At 45.6% G+C, this 20,723-nt stretch overlaps 1 protein-coding gene across 1 annotated transcript in view; it reads left to right on the top strand.

Moving 5' to 3' along the window:
* Positions 1 to 20,723, top strand: part of LOC147747823 (dimethylaniline monooxygenase [N-oxide-forming] 2-like) — a 396,650-nt gene that overhangs the window by 300,522 nt on the left and 75,405 nt on the right. The window contains exon 8 of the mRNA XM_086956258.1: positions 1,395 to 1,467. Coding sequence (XP_086812384.1) covers positions 1,395 to 1,467 — 73 coding nt within the window. The remainder of the gene's footprint in view (positions 1 to 1,394; positions 1,468 to 20,723) is intronic.

Here is a 20,723-nt window from a genome sequence, read left to right as displayed (position 1 = left end):
ATCAGCTGTATCAATGTTTTTGACTGCTTTTTGACTGCAAAACATTGAAAAGATACCAGGTCCCAGACTGGGGTGGTAACCCAGTCATAAAAGGTAAAACGTGCCCTCAGAACCACCTTTCCCTTTGTGAACTAGAAATTAAATTGTTGAACAGTAGGCTCTACTCCAGAGGGACTACTGCCAAATCTCAAACTATAAAAAAGTAAACTTTTATTAATGCAGCAGCCTTTCCTTTAAGGAAAACAGGGAGCATAAAAAAAGGTTGCATTTATTTAAAGGTTTACTATGCTTAGCAGATCACCATCCTGTGATGATCACCAATCAGATTGAGACTGTGTTTGCGACCTGCCTAATTATTATTCATGATATAGATCAAATTACGGCACACTTCCAATTGGAATTTAACAAACCGACCTATTGGTACATAGTTTGTCTAATAAAATTCTATGCTGGTCACAAAAACAAAATGGCCTCAAATTGTAATCAGTTTTTTGCAACCAGTATTTAGTACTTCTGGCCCTAAATTCTTTGGATAACCTTTGCTCCTCTGAGATCCAGCAATGAATCCCTCTGTTGCACATTGGCTCCGAGTCACACAAAACTCAGATTGATACATACTCTACAGAATTTGAATTCTTACCCTTCAGGACACCTGGAATCAGTGACTAGTCCATGGATTTTAATCTGGCACCAAACATTTGTAAATGTGAGAATAAAGCTGCTGACTAAATTGGTAGCCTAGAGGAAATAAGTGGCCTTAATCTGCTATCTAGCTGACGGTTCTCCTCTGATGCGGTTGGCATACGTTCTACGCTTGCTCGGTTCTAATCAGAAAAGTCATTGATTACATTTTTTTTTTTGTAGAATTTGCTGCTTGGTGCTATTTACAAACATTCTAGTTAGTAATGAAGGTGTGCATGCAAGGGGGTGCTTTTGTTGTTTCTGTTCTTTGTTTTAATATTGGAGCATTTGTTTCTCAAGGGCTGTGTATCAGAATATTGATGGCAAAATAATGTTTCACATAATTTTGTGGCCTAAATATCGTTTACAAAAACGTGTTCTACTGATTGTAGATTTTCTAATATTAACTCTAATGGGACCATATTTTTGTAAATGATACTTAGAACAAAATATTTTTGCGGACAATATTTCGGCCATGATAGTTTGGTAGCATCCCTTTCATGAGCACTGAATATTCCCATACAGTACTCATAAAAGAAGGTTTGGTACCGGTGATTTCCAATTCTCTGTCTTGGTGTGGGGTCTACTGAGATATTGTCTAGTCCACTCCGCATACTTTTCAAACCTTCAATTTTGTACTTTTGTATCTTAAGTCTGTACAAGAATATGATTGTTGCTATTGGTTGAGTGATGACCAACCCTTTGTGTTCTAGGCTTATGCAAGCTTCCTACCTTGGAGAAAATAATGGAGGACATCGGCAAGAAAAATGAAACATTATTGCAAAGGTGAGAATGTGCATGGTGCAAGTCTAGGCCCTGGCCCTCATTTTAGGGAGCTCACTAAGAAATGGTAGCGGAGCCCCACTTTGCGGTCCTCAGACTATTGGGGTCAGTCACAATGCTGAGCTGGGGGCTTCACTCTCAAAAGGAGTATTTTTTTTATGTAGGACTTCATAGTTCACTTGTGTTGTTAACCAGTGTTACAATTACCGATTATCATATCCCGCCGTTTACTGACCACTGAAAGTTGTACGTCACAGTAAACTTTTCTGGGATTCCTCTGGAGACATGAAGATTGCAGAAGATGTCAGCAGCAAGACTTTTACTCACTGGCCATCTTGCCAGCCCATAATTGACATTACAAGCTAGACACCTGTTTATGTAGAGCAGGGCTCAAGTCGAGGGTAGATGGATAGACATCGTCTACCCACTATTTTCAGAGGGTAGGTGACGTCTACACTGCTGCAAAGCTGGCCTCTTTCAGCGGAGTGCCATGTCCCCTTCCTACTTCTGCTGGAATTTACAGGAATATGCTGAACTTGTCCCAGTGAGTGCAAGGTAAGTAGTTTTCTTTTTTAAATGTAATTTTAATTTGTTGTTGTCCTTCGACTCACCCCCCTTCCCACCCCTAGCCGCTCTTACCTGCACGGGCTGCTCCTGATTCTGGGCAACATGAAAATAAAGTAGAGGTCCGATTCATAAAGAAAGCTAGCCTCAAACAGCAGGTATATGTCATTTCATTGGCCCAGATTCATAACTTTCAGGAATACACCAGAGGTTGCCAAACTAGCCCTGGAAACCGTGCTCCTAGAAAAGGTTTGTGAGTTCCAATTTTACATGAGAAAATATACACAGGTCTTATTCTCCTGCAAAAATCCGGTGTGCTATTGCAATTTTATTTTCTATAAACCCTGCATTTTCTCTCCCTGTGAAAATATTTACTCCCTTGTCAGTTATAAATGTGCCACCTTTTGCAATGTCAGAAGAGTTTGGAGAGGAGTTCAGGAAAACTCTTAATCCTGCTGGTTTGTGGCAATGCACAGACTCAAAGTTCAAAATAAGCTTTATTTGATTTCAGTCATATAAAATCACAAAAGCAAGCAAACTATAAAACATTTCAAAATGTTCTTTACATTAAAATACAAATATGCTATGATACCACATTTCATTGTTATCCAAATGCAGTTAATTCCAGGGTATTGTGTTGATGGATAAACACTACAAACAAAATATTCCTACAGAATTTAGTATGTTCTAACCTGTTTTCTAAGCAGGTTGAGCACTAATACTTTTCCTTAGTCTCAGTAAGCTTTTTAAAAAGCCAGCCATAACTCCAATACAATAGTCACTATCCAAATATTGCAAATATAAAAAGGAAGGTTGACATTACCTCCAACCCCCCCCCCCATTCTTAACAGATGCAAAATCCATCTTTATCTTTCCTTAACGTAGAATTTGCAAAATAAAATCACATGAATAGTTGTTTGTGGAGACACATCATCGCAAGGACAATGACGTAATTCTCTGGACCAGTCATTCATCTCTGGGTAGCTAATTAATCAATGAAGGTACCAAACCTGAAACAAGTTAGAACATACCTATTGTACCCCCCTAAACAGCATAAAATATATGGTTGAATATCATATGTGATTAAAATCGATTGATGCTGGGCTACTGTTGATTTATTCATCTCCAGTGCAAATCTAATTGTCTCTAGGTGGGTATTGCAAATTGCTTTTAACTCCCTCCTGGAGATGGAGTTCATTGTCTCTGGGGAGGTCTAATAATCTAAGTGCCCAAGATCAGACATAAAATGTTTTACATATTTCAGCCAAGTTATCTTGTTAGCATAATCCAACTTCATCGCGTCCTTAATAGTTTTCTTATTTAGACCTGTATAACTAAAGGTCCAAATTCTGTGCCAGAGTAGCGCTGGTAATGCTTTGATAGCATCTGAAATATATGGAATCCCGAGCTCACTGTGACAATTAAAAACAGGGAAACTGGCAGGTACAGCTGAAATAAACCTTAAATAGAATCATAGAAAACCCAAACTCCTGCCCCAAAGGTCACTCTGCTCACACATTTTGCCTGGTGTATCTTGATAAGAATCCCTGGGGGACTTTTTCCCATTTTTCTTGAAAACAGCCATGGTCGACTTCATAAAGAGAAGACTCCTACTCTTGACCGCCGGTCCCCAGGATCCAGTGTGCTCAAATAAAACACCCAAATACATAAATGTATTGGTGGAGTCTACCCTATTTCCCCCCCAATGGGAGGCTCCTGCAATTGTGTCTCCCCCGACCACAGGTCATGACAAAAGTTTTTTTAGCATTCATTTTTAGTCCTAATTGGTCCAAGAAACTAGTGTATGAGGAAAGGGCTTTTTGCAAACCTAGACTCATAAGCATTCCAAACCTTGAATTATGCGTCCTGCCTACATCAGACATTTTATGTCCCTATGCTGAAAGGAGGCAAAATTGAAGCCTTGCTGGAATCGAGTCCATGATATAGTAAACGTCCTAACATTTTCAGAAAACATATGACGAGAATTCTTATGTAACGAAAATGCTGTCATAATTTGGCACCCTCCTGCATGGCACCAAAAGTGACAAGTGGATTTTTTTTACAGTTCAAGTACATTTCTGAAGCATCCTGCCCCTTGGACAGGGCATTATGTTCTACAGTTCCACACATCTCGGTCTACTGAGACACCCTGACACTCGTAGTAGTATTTAGTGATTTCTTTCCGCAAGTATTTCACATAAACTGGAATAAAGCTATGTATTTTCCTACACAGTTTACCGAAGAAATACGCTAACAACCTGCAGGTTTCACAGACAGTTTATATAGTACTCTAAAAGCTTTAATGGTAAGGTGTGCTGCTGTACTGTTTCCTCTGCAGCACTCTTCCCCTTTTTCCTTAGAGTGTAAGTTCAGAGTGGAGACCAGTGGGAAAGGACGGCCAGCCAGACCACTGCCAACAGAACCCCCCACTAGCTGTAAGGTAGAGTCTCTCCTGTGTCCCTGCCCTGGGGTTCCTGGAATGGGGTCCAGAATCTGGATCTCCAATTCCATCTCTTCCCACAAATCTGCCTAGAGAGGCTGGAGCACCGAAAACAACAACTGCATTGAAGGGCCGGGGATAAGGGATATGGTCACCCTCTGCAACCAGAGCCTTTTTTCTCCTGCCACAATGACTAACTTGCCTGAAAGTCTGCAATTATAATGGGGATTCAACTGGTTGCCACTGTTGACCTGCACCGACTCCCTCTGGTCCTAAATAAGTAAATATGTACCTGGTTGCTTGGCCTGGACCAAAGCACTTAGCAATATGTTTGGGGCTTCTAAGCGCATAGTTGACCTCAAATAAACTGTCCTTCCTTTTTCCAACATAGTAACCCGTTTGTCTGCCAAATTTAGGGCCTTAGAAAGTTGGAAATTCATGAAAGGGAAATGGCGGTCGGGGAACATGTTAGATTTAGTAAGCTGCAACCAGCCCCATATCCCCATTGTTACAACAAACCATCTACATGCCTTAATTTTGGCAGATGTTGCACTTATGGCAGATGCTGGGTGGCTTCTGGAGCCTGCAGGAGGATACTATCTTTCTAAGGATAGGCCTCAGCACCCCTATCCAAAGTACAACTAATGTCCGTGGACACTTTTCTCTAATCGTGTCATATAGTGCCTTGGCCCCACGGCTTTCTGTCTGTCCCATTTAATCTGCATCAAAACAGATCTGGGAAGGGGCCACACAGAGAACGTGAGAGTAGATTAGGTGAGGAGAGTGTACGATGGGCACACCAGACAAAGAGTGGTCGAGAGTACACTGAGTAGTTGAGAGTCAGGGGAAATGGCATTAACAACGCAGTTGGAAGCACACATGCCATAGGAACGCAAGTGTTACCACGCTTGCCTTTATCACGCATATGCCTTTGCCATGCATATTCCCTAACCACTCATGCCTTAACAGCGATTTCTGTTGTAAAGACAGTAAAGGTAAATGTGTGGCGAAGGAAGTCAGAGCTCTAGACTTGGAGCAAATGGGTGGCGGTGGGAGGTGTTGGGAACTTCTTTTTAGCTCAAAGAAAAGTTTATTAGGATAACCAAATAATGGCAGCATAATATACAAAGAGAAAACAACAGGAGTAGCATGGATATTAACTGAGGACATTATAAAAAGTATGATGAAAGAAAATGGGGGAAGGGACAAAGAAGGAAGGGAGGGTAGGGAAGAGAGAAAGGAGAGGGAGATAACAAGGAGGCTAAAACTTTAAAAATTACAATCATTGAAGCTATATAATAGTAGAGGCAGTGCACAAATATGCAGATAAATAAACATTAATGAATAAGGAGGAACAAAAGGTTATTCAAGGGGGTTTGGAAACTTCTTGTTGAACTGGGGATGGTTGGAAGGAACGCTTGGCACATGCATCTAGATAGAGGGTAATGGGGAGCCACAATGCAAGCCTTTTCGGAGCCAGGGAAGTGGGATAAACAAATGCAGTATCTAGTCTGTGATTGTAACATACATTGAACCACCAAGCTTTAAAAGTAATGCCCTCTGAGTCTTTCCAGTTAACAGTAATTTGCTGAAATGCAACAGCCAACAATAAGTCAACAATATGAACATTTGCGTCAACACCATTCCAAGAAGAGGAAAGTGAACCAAGGAAAATGTCAGTGAGAGAAAAGGGGATGGAGGTATTGAAAATAGAATTGATTTGATTCCAGACTTTAGTCCAGAAGGCATGCGTGGGAGGACATGTGAAAAGTATATGAAAAAGTGTGGCATTGGGGTGAGAGCAAGACCAGCAAAGATCTAGGGTTAGGGGAAAACGCTTGTGGAGGAGAGACGGCGTGTACAGAAGGCGATTGTAGATGAAAAAAAGGGTTTGCGTGAGAGAGGCAGCCCTGGAAGATTTGCGAATTTTAGTCCATATTTTGTCCCACAGGGATGTGGGCCACGAGACAGCGAGATCAGATTCCCATTGCACCTCAACTTTGGATTTGGGCCGAGGTGATGGAGGATCGTAAAAGGAGTGGTATATGGAGGACGCTGACGGGTTAGAGCGTAGTTGAGTGTGTAGAGAAGAGACGGGGGTAGTAGGGATCACAGTCGAATTAGAGTGAGAGAGAGAGTCATAGGCAGACATAACTGCAGTTTTGAGTAGGGTGTATTTATGAACAGAGGAGGCAGGGAGAGAGAAAAGTTGACGAAGAATCGGAAAAGGGGTGAAGACAGATCCAGTGAAAAGTTGGGAGACCCAAATTAAACCACGCTGTCGCCACGTTTTCCAGTAGAAAGGTTTCAATTTGATAAGAATGCTGTTATTATACCAAATCGTAGTGGCGAGAAGTTCTGTGATAGTAGAGGGAGGAGCCGGAGTAAAGGCTAAAAGTAGTTTCGCGGTATATTTATGAATTGGACTGGACAGGAATTGGGGCTTGTGAGAGAAGGATAAGTATTCCGCAAAGGTAAAAGGAAAAAGAGAAAGACGTTCAAGTTTAGCCCACAGAGGAAGGGGGTCATCGGGATCTGTAAGCCAAATGGCTGCTTGTTTCAGGAGGAACGCTTTATGATAGGCAGGAAAATTTGGGAAGTTAACCCCACCTTCTGATTTGGGGAGACGGAGACGCGATAAGGACATACGTGGTTTCTTACCAGACCATAAGAATATAGAGAGTATGGAATTTATTTTAGTGAAAAATTTGGCAGGAATGGAAATCGGCAAATTAGAAATGGTGTAGAGGACAATTGGGGATAGCATCATTTTAATAGTGTCGAGACGGCCCCACCAAGAAAGGTATAGGGGGTGCCATCTAGAAGTAAGGTCAGACAATTTTTGAGAGCACTTAGTAAGGCATAGCGAGATAGTATCTGGGAGAGAAGGAGTAATGTGTAAACCAAGATACTTGATATGAGCTGGACTCCAAGTGAAAGTGGATGCAGCAAAGTCGGGTTTAAAGGTGTATTTGGTGAGAGGAAGGATTTCGCACTTATCACTATTGAGCTTATAACCAGAGAGATGGGAATATGTGCGGACTTCAGCGAGGAAAGCGGGGATGGAGACAGATGGATTTGAAAGGAAAAGTAAAATGTCATCTGCATAGGCAGCCAATTTAACTTGCGATTGAGCAAGAGGGAAGCCATGAATGTTCGGGTTTTGACGTATCCTCGATAAGAAAGGTTCCAGGGCGAGATTAAAAAGAAATGGGGAAAGAGGACAGCCTTGACGGACGCCTCTACCGAGACGGAAAAATGAAGAAATGAGACCATTGGCACAAACCGCAGCTCTAGGGTTTGCATAAAGGAGGGATATAAGGGAAATGAAATTGGGGCCAAATCCAAACCATTTTAACACGGAAAAAAGAAATGACCATTCTACCCTATCAAATGCCTTCTCGGCATCTAAGGCAATAGCAGCCAAGGAGCCGTTGAATCGTGGGGACTTAGATAAGACATTAAAAAGGAGTCTGGTATTGTCGGAGATAAAACGGCCCTTAACAAAACCTGATTGTTCAGGGCCAAGGAGATCTGGAAGGAAAGGATCGAGTCTAATAGCCAAAGATTTAGCATATATTTTATAGTCAATGTTGACAAGGGAGATTGGTCTGTAGTTCTTACAGTGTTGATGATCCTTGCCCTCTTTCGGTATGATGCAGATGTAAGCATCCGAAAAAGTGCCTGAGGAGGCATCGCTTGCCTTAAAGGAATCAAGAAGGTGAAATAATTTGGGCAATAGAAGGTTTGCAAAGTGTTGGTAGAATTCGACGGTGAAGCCATCTGGGCCGGGAGCCTTATCCTTTTTAAGTGAGTGGAGTGCAGTGCGGAGTTCGGGAATGGTGAGGGGAGTCTCAAGGGAGGTCAAATCAACAGGAAAGGTGGGAGGAGGATGTATGCTGGATAAGAAAGTGGAGATAGAGTGATCAGAGGGTTGGGTGTCAGAGGAATAAAGTGTAGAGTAGAAATGAGAAAATACCTCCAGGATGTCAGCATCTTTATGTTGCAATACTGAATGGACATCAAAAACAGATTCAACATTCAACTTGTTTTGTTTGACTTTTAGATAATTGGCAAGAATTTCCCCCGCCTTATTTTTCCCACCATAAAATTTCGAACTAGATTTCAGGAGGGCCAGGGAGGCATCATCAGTGGATTGTCTATTATAGCTCATTTTTGCATTGATGAGAGCTGTCAAAGACTCCTGAGTATGAGAAGTGTAGTAGGAGTGCTCTAGGAGTTTAATCTGAGACATAAGATCATTAGTGCGTTGACGAGCAATTTTACGTTTTGCCGCAACATGTCTAAGGATAAATTTATTTATTTATTATTATTATTTAAAATTATTATTTATTTATTTATTTAAAATATTTATAAAGCGCGACTGTCACCTGGCAGGTATCCTGGCGCTGATAGCTACTCCTGTGGTTTATTGACGGGGGGGAGCTGGAAAAGGCCGGTTATTTTTTTTTCTTTTTTTTTTTTTTATAGGGACAGGGGAAAGAGCCAAGTTTTGATACGTTTCCTGAATGGGAGGAGATGAGGGATATGGCGAATTTCGGCAGGTAGACTGTTCCATAGCTTGGCTGCAGCTACTCTGAACGATCTTCCTCCCATCCTGGCCTTCTTACATCTGGGCACTCTCGCGAGGCAAGCAGTAGTGGACCTAAGTGTTCTGGTGGGGGTATACCAGGAGAATAGACGTTGGAGAGGTCTGGGTCCTGTTCCATGCAGTGCCTTGAAGACCAAACAAAGGGCCTTGAAGGCAATGCGTTGCCTCAAAGGCAGCCAATGTAACTCGGCCAGTGCGGCAGTGGCCGAGGATCTCCTGGTCCATCCCAGAGCCAGTTTGGCTGCTGCTGACTGGACTCGTTGGAGTCTGTCCAGTAGTGTCGCCGGAGATTCAAGCAGCAGGGCGTTGCAGTAGTCAAGGCGACTAAGAATAGTACACCTGACTACTAGTGCTCTGGCGGAGGATGGAAGCAGAGGCAAGACTTTGCGCAGTGAGCGCATAAGGCCGGTGCAGGTTGCGACTGTTCTTGAGACCTGAGTCTCCATGCTCAATTGATGGTTGAGCATGACGCCCAGGTTACGGACGGTGGTAACTGGTGGGGGGTTGTTGGAGTTCTCCGGGGGCCAGAACTCAGCGGGCAGAGGGCGGGGTATGCGACTCGCAGGGCAGTACATCACCTCAGTCTTTGAGGAGTTGAACTGAAGTGAGTTCTGGTGCAGCCAGCGTGCCGTGTCTCGTAGGCAGTCATGGAAGGCTTGTAAGGAGATGGAGTCTTCGCCTTCCCACGAGAGAAGGAGCTGTGTATCGTCTGCATAGTTTACTGTGGTCATGTTGTGTGACTTGATTAACGTGACCAGAGGTTTTAAGTAAACGTTAAAAAGAATCGGACTGATAGAGGAACCCTGGAGGACACCGTGTGGGACCGGGGAAAAGACCGATTGAAAAGGGGGAAGGGAGACAGCTTGTTTTCTGTCGCTGAGGTAGGAGTGGAACCAGATAAGGGCCGTGCCGTCAATCCCTGCCGCTCTCAACCGCTGGAGCAGGATTCTGTGATTGACAGTATCGAATGCGGCAGACAAGTCAAGTAAAATGAGGGCCACAGCTTGGCCCCTGTCTGCGCGCATTCGGAGCTCCTCCATGGCCGTGAGCACCGCGGTTTCAGTGCCATGGGCTGGGCGAAACCCAAATTGGAATTCGTCCAAAAAATGGTGCTGCTCAAGGTGGGTTGAGAGGCATTTACTGACCCAGCGTTCGAGCACCTTCACTGGGAAGGGCAAGAGTGATATGGGACGGAAGTTGGACAGACAGTCTGGATTGAGCGTGGGTTTCTTTAGCAGCGGGGTAATAAGCGCTTGCTTCCAAGAGCGGGGAACGACGCCACAGCTCAGGGATTGGTTGCATATCAACCGAAGGGTGTGAAATAGTTGGTGCCCACAGGCTTTCCATATTTTCGGTGGCAGAGGGTCAAGGGGGGATCCGGAAGTAATGCCCTGTGCGACTGTTTCAAAATCTACTTGAGAAATAAGAGGGAAAGCCAGCAATTTGTTCGTGGAAAAACAGGTTGGCCTCAGAGAATCAGGGTTAGTGGAGACGATTTCGGGGAGGGTGGAGAGAGTGGAAGGCGGGGGTGTTGCCAGGTTATTAATGATGGTCTCAATTTTATCAGTGAAAAACTGAGCAAGATTGTCACAAAGGGACTGAGAGGGGGGGATGGAGTTTTTGACGCAGTCGGGGTGTAAGATATTGTCCAAAATCTGGAATATGCTTTTTGGACTGTTGGCTGCATTGGTAATGGTGGCGCAATAGTAGTTCGCTTTACTTTCTGCAATAGCGGACTTGTAGTCACGGAGTGCCTTCTTCCAAAGGATTTTATTGTTGTTACAGTATCCGTGTCTCCACTTTCTCTCAGCTTGTTTGCAGGCTGATTTAAGGGTTTTCAAAGAGTCGTTGTACCAGGGAGCCGGGGCTCTACCTTTCGGTTTACAGAGCTTAAGAGGGGCAGCAGCGTCCGCAAGAGAAGTGATTCTTGAGCTAAAGGACCTGTAGTTGTCTTCCACTGAGCTGGTAATAGCGAAACTGTCTTCCACCTCAAAGGTTCCGGTGGAGGTACTGAGTTTTTCAAGCGCTTTCCAGTTTCGGTACGAGAATTGTGGGGGTGGGTGGGATTTGATTTTGCTTGTTGTGGCATTCTTAATGTAGAGTTTGATGAGCGAGTGGTCTGTCCAACTCATGGGCAAAATGTCGCCTACTTGGGTTAGACCTGGGCTCGAGAAGATAAGATCGAGTCGGTTGCCTGCGGAGTGAGTGGGGTCCTTTATCAGTTGTTGGAGGCCTACATTATCACAGGACAGCCGAAAGTTGTCTAGTCCTGCATCAAGACTGCCGTTTGGCCAAAGGTTAAAGTCTCCTAGAAGTATAAGGTTACTGTGAGAAGTTGCCATGTTGGTGATAGTCGTGAGGAGGGCTTGCTGTTGCGGGATAGAAAAGGCCCCAGGCGGGCGGTAGCAGACGATTACCGTGAAGGTTTCGCCTTGATGGCAGTTTATAGACAGCCCAAAGAGCTCGGTTCCAGGGGTCGGGTCTATGTCTAGGATGTTCGTTTGCCACGAGGCTTTGAAGATGACACCAACTCCGCCACCGCGGCCTTTAGGTCTGGGGAGGTGGAGGATGTTAAAGTTTAGCGGACAAGCAGCTGCTAGGTCTGTCTCACAGTTTGCATGTGTCCATGTCTCAGTTAGAAAGAGTACATCTAGATGGTGAGACTCGATAAGAAGATTAATTTCAGTGGCGTGTTTAGGTAAGGATCTTACGTTCAAGAGGCCTCCTACAATTAAGTTCCGTTGTAGGAAGTCAGTTAGTGGGAAGGCCGATTCTTCGAAGGAGAGCTTACCTTCATGCGCATACCCCCGAAGGTCGAGAAAAGCATCCCGAGTGGAGCCAGGGGATGAAGGGCTGTGCCGGGCAGGGTTTGTGGCGCTAGGCGCGTCCTCGTCGCGGACGAGCGCAGACGAGCTTGCCTTAAGCGCGCCTTCGGCGCGCAATCGGCGTGCCCGCTGCGCTCGTCCGCTGCGCTTCCGACAGTTACACATAGTAGTAGTAGTGACGGGTAGCGTAGGAGGGGGTGTGGCCAACAAGAAGTGGGCGTGGCTGTCGTCTCCCTTCGGCGTTCTATGGCGCCAAGAAACGAGTGGTTTCCGTGTCCCAGCAGCTAATGATCAGCTGTTATGGGATCAGGTGTATTTCAGGTAGGCAAGTATTTTAAAAGCAAAACAATTCACAATATTAAAAAAACGAGTGAGTTACACCTCCCGGCTTTTCGCCTCAGGAGTAGCAGCAATGGAGCAGCGTTCAGCGGCAGCGCGCTCTATTTATATCTGCGGAGGGGGCGTGGCCAACAAGAAGTGGGCGTGGCTGTCGTCTCCCTTCGGCGTTCTATGGCGCCAAGAAACGAGTGGTTTCCGTGTCCCAGCAGCTAATGATCAGCTGTTATGGGATCAGGTGTATTTCAGGTAGGCAAGTATTTTAAAAGCAAAACAATTCACAATATTAAAAAAACGAGTGAGTTACACCTCCCGGCTTTTCGCCTCAGGAGTAGCAGCAATGGAGCAGCGTTCAGCGGCAGCGCGCTCTATTTATATCTGCGGAGGGGGCGTGGCCAACAAGAAGTGGGCGTGGCTGTCGTCTCCCTTCGGCGTTCTATGGCGCCAAGAAACGAGTGGTTTCCGTGTCCCAGCAGCTAATGATCAGCTGTTATGGGATCAGGTGTATTTCAGGTAGGCAAGTATTTTAAAAGCAAAACAATTCACAATATTAAAAAAACGAGTGAGTTACACCTCCCGGCTTTTCGCCTCAGGAGTAGCAGCAATGGAGCAGCGTTCAGCGGCAGCGCGCTCTATTTATATCTGCGGAGGGGGCGTGGCCAACAAGAAGTGGGCGTGGCTGTCGTCTCCCTTCGGCGTTCTATGGCGCCAAGAAACGAGTGGTTTCCGTGTCCCAGCAGCTAATGATCAGCTGTTATGGGATCAGGTGTATTTCAGGTAGGCAAGTATTTTAAAAGCAAAACAATTCACAATATTAAAAAAACGAGTGAGTTACACCTCCCGGCTTTTCGCCTCAGGAGTAGCAGCAATGGAGCAGCGTTCAGCGGCAGCGCGCTCTATTTATATCTGCGGAGGGGGCGTGGCCAACAAGAAGTGGGCGTGGCTGTCGTCTCCCTTCGGCGTTCTATGGCGCCAAGAAACGAGTGGTTTCCGTGTCCCAGCAGCTAATGATCAGCTGTTATGGGATCAGGTGTATTTCAGGTAGGCAAGTATTTTAAAAGCAAAACAATTCACAATATTAAAAAAACGAGTGAGTTACACCTCCCGGCTTTTCGCCTCAGGAGTAGCAGCAATGGAGCAGCGTTCAGCGGCAGCGCGCTCTATTTATATCTGCGGAGGGGGCGTGGCCAACAAGAAGTGGGCGTGGCTGTCGTCTCCCTTCGGCGTTCTATGGCGCCAAGAAACGAGTGGTTTCCGTGTCCCAGCAGCTAATGATCAGCTGTTATGGGATCAGGTGTATTTCAGGTAGGCAAGTATTTTAAAAGCAAAACAATTCACAATATTAAAAAAACGAGTGAGTTACACCTCCCGGCTTTTCGCCTCAGGAGTAGCAGCAATGGAGCAGCGTTCAGCGGCAGCACGCTCTATTTATATCTGCGGAGGGGGCGTGGCCAACAAGAAGTGGGCGTGGCTGTCGTCTCCCTTCGGCGTTCTATGGCGCCAAGAAACGAGTGGTTTCCGTGTCCCAGCAGCTAATGATCAGCTGTTATGGGATCAGGTGTATTTCAGGTAGGCAAGTATTTTAAAAGCAAAACAATTCACAATATTAAAAAAACGAGTGAGTTACACCTCCCGGCTTTTCGCCTCAGGAGTAGCAGCAATGGAGCAGCGTTCAGCGGCAGCGCGCTCTATTTATATCTGCGGAGGGGGCGTGGCCAACAAGAAGTGGGCGTGGCTGTCGTCTCCCTTCGGCGTTCTATGGCGCCAAGAAACGAGTGGTTTCCGTGTCCCAGCAGCTAATGATCAGCTGTTATGGGATCAGGTGTATTTCAGGTAGGCAAGTATTTTAAAAGCAAAACAATTCACAATATTAAAAAAACGAGTGAGTTACACCTCCCGGCTTTTCGCCTCAGGAGTAGCAGCAATGGAGCAGCGTTCAGCGGCAGCGCGCTCTATTTATATCTGCGGAGGGGGCGTGGCCAACAAGAAGTGGGCGTGGCTGTCGTCTCCCTTCGGCGTTCTATGGCGCCAAGAAACGAGTGGTTTCCGTGTCCCAGCAGCTAATGATCAGCTGTTATGGGATCAGGTGTATTTCAGGTAGGCAAGTATTTTAAAAGCAAAACAATTCACAATATTAAAAAAACGAGTGAGTTACACCTCCCGGCTTTTCGCCTCAGGAGTAGCAGCAATGGAGCAGCGTTCAGCGGCAGCGCGCTCTATTTATATCTGCGGAGGGGGCGTGGCCAACAAGAAGTGGGCGTGGCTGTCGTCTCCCTTCGGCGTTCTATGGCGCCAAGAAACGAGTGGTTTCCGTGTCCCAGCAGCTAATGATCAGCTGTTATGGGATCAGGTGTATTTCAGGTAGGCAAGTATTTTAAAAGCAAAACAATTCACAATATTAAAAAAACGAGTGAGTTACACCTCCCGGCTTTTCGCCTCAGGAGTAGCAGCAATGGAGCAGCGTTCAGCGGCAGCGCGCTCTATTTATATCTGCGGAGGGGGCGTGGCCAACAAGAAGTGGGCGTGGCTGTCGTCTCCCTTCGGCGTTCTATGGCGCCAAGAAACGAGTGGTTTCCGTGTCCCAGCAGCTAATGATCAGCTGTTATGGGATCAGGTGTATTTCAGGTAGGCAAGTATTTTAAAAGCAAAACAATTCACAATATTAAAAAAACGAGTGAGTTACACCTCCCGGCTTTTCGCCTCAGGAGTAGCAGCAATGGAGCAGCGTTCAGCGGCAGCACGCTCTATTTATATCTGCGGAGGGGGCGTGGCCAACAAGAAGTGGGCGTGGCTGTCGTCTCCCTTCGGCGTTCTATGGCGCCAAGAAACGAGTGGTTTCCGTGTCCCAGCAGCTAATGATCAGCTGTTATGGGATCAGGTGTATTTCAGGTAGGCAAGTATTTTAAAAGCAAAACAATTCACAATATTAAAAAAACGAGTGAGTTACACCTCCCGGCTTTTCGCCTCAGGAGTAGCAGCAATGGAGCAGCGTTCAGCGGCAGCGCGCTCTATTTATATCTGCGGAGGGGGCGTGGCCAACAAGAAGTGGGCGTGGCTGTCGTCTCCCTTCGGCGTTCTATGGCGCCAAGAAACGAGTGGTTTCCGTGTCCCAGCAGCTAATGATCAGCTGTTATGGGATCAGGTGTATTTCAGGTAGGCAAGTATTTTAAAAGCAAAACAATTCACAATATTAAAAAAACGAGTGAGTTACACCTCCCGGCTTTTCGCCTCAGGAGTAGCAGCAATGGAGCAGCGTTCAGCGGCAGCGCGCTCTATTTATATCTGCGGAGGGGGCGTGGCCAACAAGAAGTGGGCGTGGCTGTCGTCTCCCTTCGGCGTTCTATGGCGCCAAGAAACGAGTGGTTTCCGTGTCCCAGCAGCTAATGATCAGCTGTTATGGGATCAGGTGTATTTCAGGTAGGCAAGTATTTTAAAAGCAAAACAATTCACAATATTAAAAAAACGAGTGAGTTACACCTCCCGGCTTTTCGCCTCAGGAGTAGCAGCAATGGAGCAGCGTTCAGCGGCAGCGCGCTCTATTTATATCTGCGGAGGGGGCGTGGCCAACAAGAAGTGGGCGTGGCTGTCGTCTCCCTTCGGCGTTCTATGGCGCCAAGAAACGAGTGGTTTCCGTGTCCCAGCAGCTAATGATCAGCTGTTATGGGATCAGGTGTATTTCAGGTAGGCAAGTATTTTAAAAGCAAAACAATTCACAATATTAAAAAAACGAGTGAGTTACACCTCCCGGCTTTTCGCCTCAGGAGTAGCAGCAATGGAGCAGCGTTCAGCGGCAGCGCGCTCTATTTATATCTGCGGAGGGGGCGTGGCCAACAAGAAGTGGGCGTGGCTGTCGTCTCCCTTCGGCGTTCTATGGCGCCAAGAAACGAGTGGTTTCCGTGTCCCAGCAGCTAATGATCAGCTGTTATGGGATCAGGTGTATTTCAGGTAGGCAAGTATTTTAAAAGCAAAACAATTCACAATATTAAAAAAACGAGTGAGTTACACCTCCCGGCTTTTCGCCTCAGGAGTAGCAGCAATGGCAGCTGCTTTGAAAGCGTCCCAAACAGTGTGAGCAGGCAAGGATGGAGTCTCATTAATAACAAAAAATTCAGTAGTGAATTCAATAAAGGAGGCGGTAAATTTGGGATCAGTTAGGAGGGTATTGTTGAAGCGCCATCGTTTAGGACCACTGGATTTGGGTAAAAAATCAATGTTGATCAGGACAGGGGCATGATCGGAGAAAACAATGGGACCAATCTCCGCTTGGGTCAGGGAATGGGAGATGTGGTGGGAAAGGAATATATAATCAATACGGGATTGGGAGTGATGAACCGGGGAGTAGAACGTAAATTCTTCGTCGGTTGGATGACAAAGTCGCCATGCATCAATTAATTTGTGCTGGGAGATGGCGTGGGTAAAAAGGTTATGGGATTTATTAGGGACAAATGAAGATTTGGAGCGCCTATCCAAAAAGGGATGTAATGGTAGGTTACAGTCACCTGCTAAAATGAAATTATCATCTATGCAATCAGTGATACGAGAGGCAAATGCTTTCCAAAAAGTAGGATTCCCACCTGTGGGGGCATATACATTAAGCAAAGAGAAAGGGACACCTTTAGAAGAAAGTTGGACAAATAACCACCTGCCCTCAGGATCAAAGTCAGAATGTAATACTGAATGAGTAAAAGATTTACGGATTAACAAAACAACACCATTTCTTTTGCCGTCACCAGGGGCGGAAAAAACCGTACCCACCCAACCTTTGCGAAGTTTAGCAGCCTCACTATCAGTTAAGTGGGTTTCCTGTAAAAAGGCAATATCAACATTGAATTTAGCTAAATGAGAGAGAATCTTTTGCCTCTTAATGGGCGAATGCAAACCTTTAACGTTCCAAGAGACAATACGAACTGACATTAAGAAGATATGAAAAGGGATAGTGCAAAGCAGAAGTGAAGGGAAGCTTCAAAGAATTCGAGAGGGAAAAAATGAAAAAAGAAATGGAAGTAGGGAAGTGTAAGGAAGAAAACATGCAAAGAAGTGCTAAGAGGAGAGAACGTGAGATAGAAAAATTCAAGGGGAAGAGAAAAGAATCGTATTGGGAAAATAATATGAAAGTGTTGAAGAGAGAAAAAAGTAAGGAGAGGAGTTGACAGAATAGGAGTTGAAGATGATGCGTAGAAATGACCAAAAAGGGGGCAAAAAAGGAATAAAAATGATGTCTGAAGAAAAATGAGAAAAGAGGATAGAAGAAGAAAAGGAAAGCAAAGCATGAGCGGTCGAAAAAAAATAGAGCTCAGAAGAACCTGTAAGAACAAGGAAACAATGAAGACAGAAACTAGCGGTAATACATGGGACATGTGAACAATGAAGAAATAAAACATGGGGCAGTACTTACAAAAAATGATGAGGGGTGGGTTGTCAACGGACAGGAAACAGAAGGGAAGTAACGGAAACGTGATGGGGGAGGAAAGGCCAACCAACGGAGGACATGCAAACGGGGTCACGGGACGTTCCACCGGAGGACCATGGCGGAACACAATGAGACGATCTGTGAGGAGAAGAAAAACAGTGAGATTAGAACAAACAAACGGCTAAATAACGGGAAAAAACGCAGGAACGAACAGTTGGAGGATAAAAAAAAGGAGAATAAACTGGGACCAATGAGGTCCTACAAGAACTGAGGAACCTGTGGAGAAAAGAACATAACGTTATAAGAGCAACAGAATATCATAAATTCCAGGAACACCAGGCTATGCTAGCAACAAAGTCACGGTGGAAATGAAGAAGAAGGGCCAGAGAATTCCATAGCAGCCGGACCACAGGAATTGAGGAAACTGCGAAGTCGGAGAGGATCTTCAAAAGTCATAGTCTTGTTGTTATAAGTGACTTTGAATAAACAAGGGTGAAAAAGTCCATATTTGGCTCCAATGGATCGCAGTTCCGGTCTCATGTCAAGGAATGCTTTGCGGCGAGAGGCAGTAGCTTTGGCGTAATCCTGGGCAATAAACAAAGTGGAATCCGACCATTTCAAATGAGGTATTGCTTTAGCTGCGAAAAGAACCTTCAGCAGATCTGTATACTCAAGAAAGTACATTATGACGCCTCTTGGTTTTGTCTCAGGAGAAATACTGGAGGGAGCTCTACCAAGCCTGTGTGCGCGCTGTATGTTAAGAGAGGTGCCTTCTGGGAGATGCAGGAGCTTGGGCAAAAAGGACTTGAAGAAGGCTATGGCGTCACTCCCCTCGCAACCTTCCTTCAGGCCGTAAAGACGGAGATTGTTGCGTCTATTCCTGTTTTCAAGATCCTCCACTTGCTTCTGGAGGGTTGTGAGTCTCATATCCATATGTACCGACTTGGTAGCGGCTTCCTGGAGAGTTGACACAGTCTTTTCCACTGCAGTGACTCTGGTGTCCATTAACGACCAGTTGTCAGTCAGAATTTGAAGCTTTGAATTTGTCTCCTCCATAAATGGGCGTAGTGCCCGAATTTCCTCAAGGAGAAGCTCCATGGAGACAGCAGATGGTGACTTCGGGGGAGACGGAGGATTGTGTTTCACTCTCTTAGGAGTAGTCCTCGCTCCTGGTAATAGGGGGACATCCATACTGAGAGAAGATTCGCAACTGGAGGAGCCTGCAGAGGCTTCTAATTGAGCCAACGCAGTAAATAACTTTGAGTTTTTGACAAAGTTGCGTTTAGGGGTTTTGCCAGGACCCTCCGCCATGTAAACTGCAATGAGGAAGAAACCCCAGGAGCGAATAGAGCGGATATATACCACAGGAGTGAGGAAAAACCAACAAAGTGAGTTATAGGAGGAGGTTTAGTTAAATCCAGGACAAGCCAAGAAAAAATGACAAAGAAATGTGCGCAGTCTGAGCAATACCAAGTGAGTAGCAGAGATGGTGGATCATTAGAGTTAGTAGTAAGCACAAAATGGCCGCCAAAGCTGAGAAGACAGCTGTAAATTGAATAAAAATGAAAAAAATAATTCCATAGGGAAGATAAAGTCACCTTTCACTGTGATATCGAAGCGCCGTCATTTCCTGCAATTTTGGGACGTTTTGGTGAAGTATGTCCGCTGCTGCAGGCAAAATGCGCGATGAGCGCGCTGTTCAGGAAGGCGCCGGCAGAGGCATTAAGATGGCGGTCGCGGCGGTGGTGGAGCCGCGACCGGAGCAAAATGAAAGTTGCCGGACGGGGAAAAAGAGCCGGAGAGCAGCGAGGGACTGCTTAAGTGCCTGAGGTGTTCCGATGCCGTTTGCGATGCAGCATGTCTTCGAGGGAAGGCTGGAGCCGCCAATAGTCCTCGGTGAGAACGGAGCCTCACCCCGAGGCGTCCATCCGTCTTGGGCGCTTAGCCACGCCCCCCGTGTTGGGAACTTCTTGCCCAGACGTCCTTCTTCTTTCCTTCCTGTCTTCAGCTGACTGAGTAGTTCTTTGGGCAGGGCTGGTGTCAAGGTAGTTTTATGGGCTGGGGGCTGAGTTTTAGGGCTCACGGATAGGAGTTAGGGTGTAACCTTCACCACTCATTTACCTTTAACAATCATCCTTTACAGCACAGTTTATTGTACAGCCATGTGTCATAAAGGCATGCGTGTAAAGCAGCAGTCATGTTAAAGACCACGTTGTGAAGGCATGAAAAGTAATCGCATTCATGGTTAAGTCGTGCAACCTTGACAAGGAAGTGGGACAGAATGGGAAAGTGGGCATGACACAAGTGATGGGGTACAGAAGGGCAGAGGTGACATGCTGTGGGTGAGGGCATTTCGAGGATGGTTACATTGTTGCATTTAAGTTTCCATTCGGTTTTGGTGAGCAGAAAGTAGTCCTTTTGTTAGACTATAGATGGTACATAACGTTCAACTTGAAATGGAGAACCAATGTTTGCTCATTGATGCATTTCCTTGCCTGACACAATGAGAGAAAATAATATTACACACCGTATAAAACAGCGGAACTCTGCACAGGACACGATACATACGCCTAACACAACATTAAACAGAATAACACAACACACAATAACATAATACAACATAGCATTGCATGACACAACATAGCACAACCTTCCATAACTCAGCATTGAACAGCATGACACAACATAATACATGCTAACATAAGAGCATAGCACAGAATACTCCCTAACGTAAAAAAGGACAGCATAATCAACCTAACATAGAATGACACAACAAAACTCAACACTCTGCAATATAACACAGCATGAAATAACAGAATGCAACATAACATTGCACACTATATAACACAGTAGATCATACCACATATTACCAGCCGCGCCCGTGCAGGGAAGATCTGTGGGGCCAGGTATTTTCGAAAGACGGCTACGAGAGACAATTATTTATTTATTTAATTTTCCCTCTTGATCGTCCGTCGAAATCTCCTCCCACCCGGCCTCACCGCTCTTACCTGCACGGGCCGCGGCAGCATCATACCACAGCATGACATCAGATAACATAACCCAATACAGACT

This window comes from Lissotriton vulgaris, chromosome 1_1 (genome assembly GCF_964263255.1).
Source record: "Lissotriton vulgaris chromosome 1_1, aLisVul1.2, whole genome shotgun sequence".
In the NCBI taxonomy this organism is placed as follows: Eukaryota; Metazoa; Chordata; class Amphibia; order Caudata; family Salamandridae; genus Lissotriton; species Lissotriton vulgaris.
Note: the sequence above shows the minus strand (reverse complement) of the source record. Positions and strands in the feature narration are given on the sequence as shown.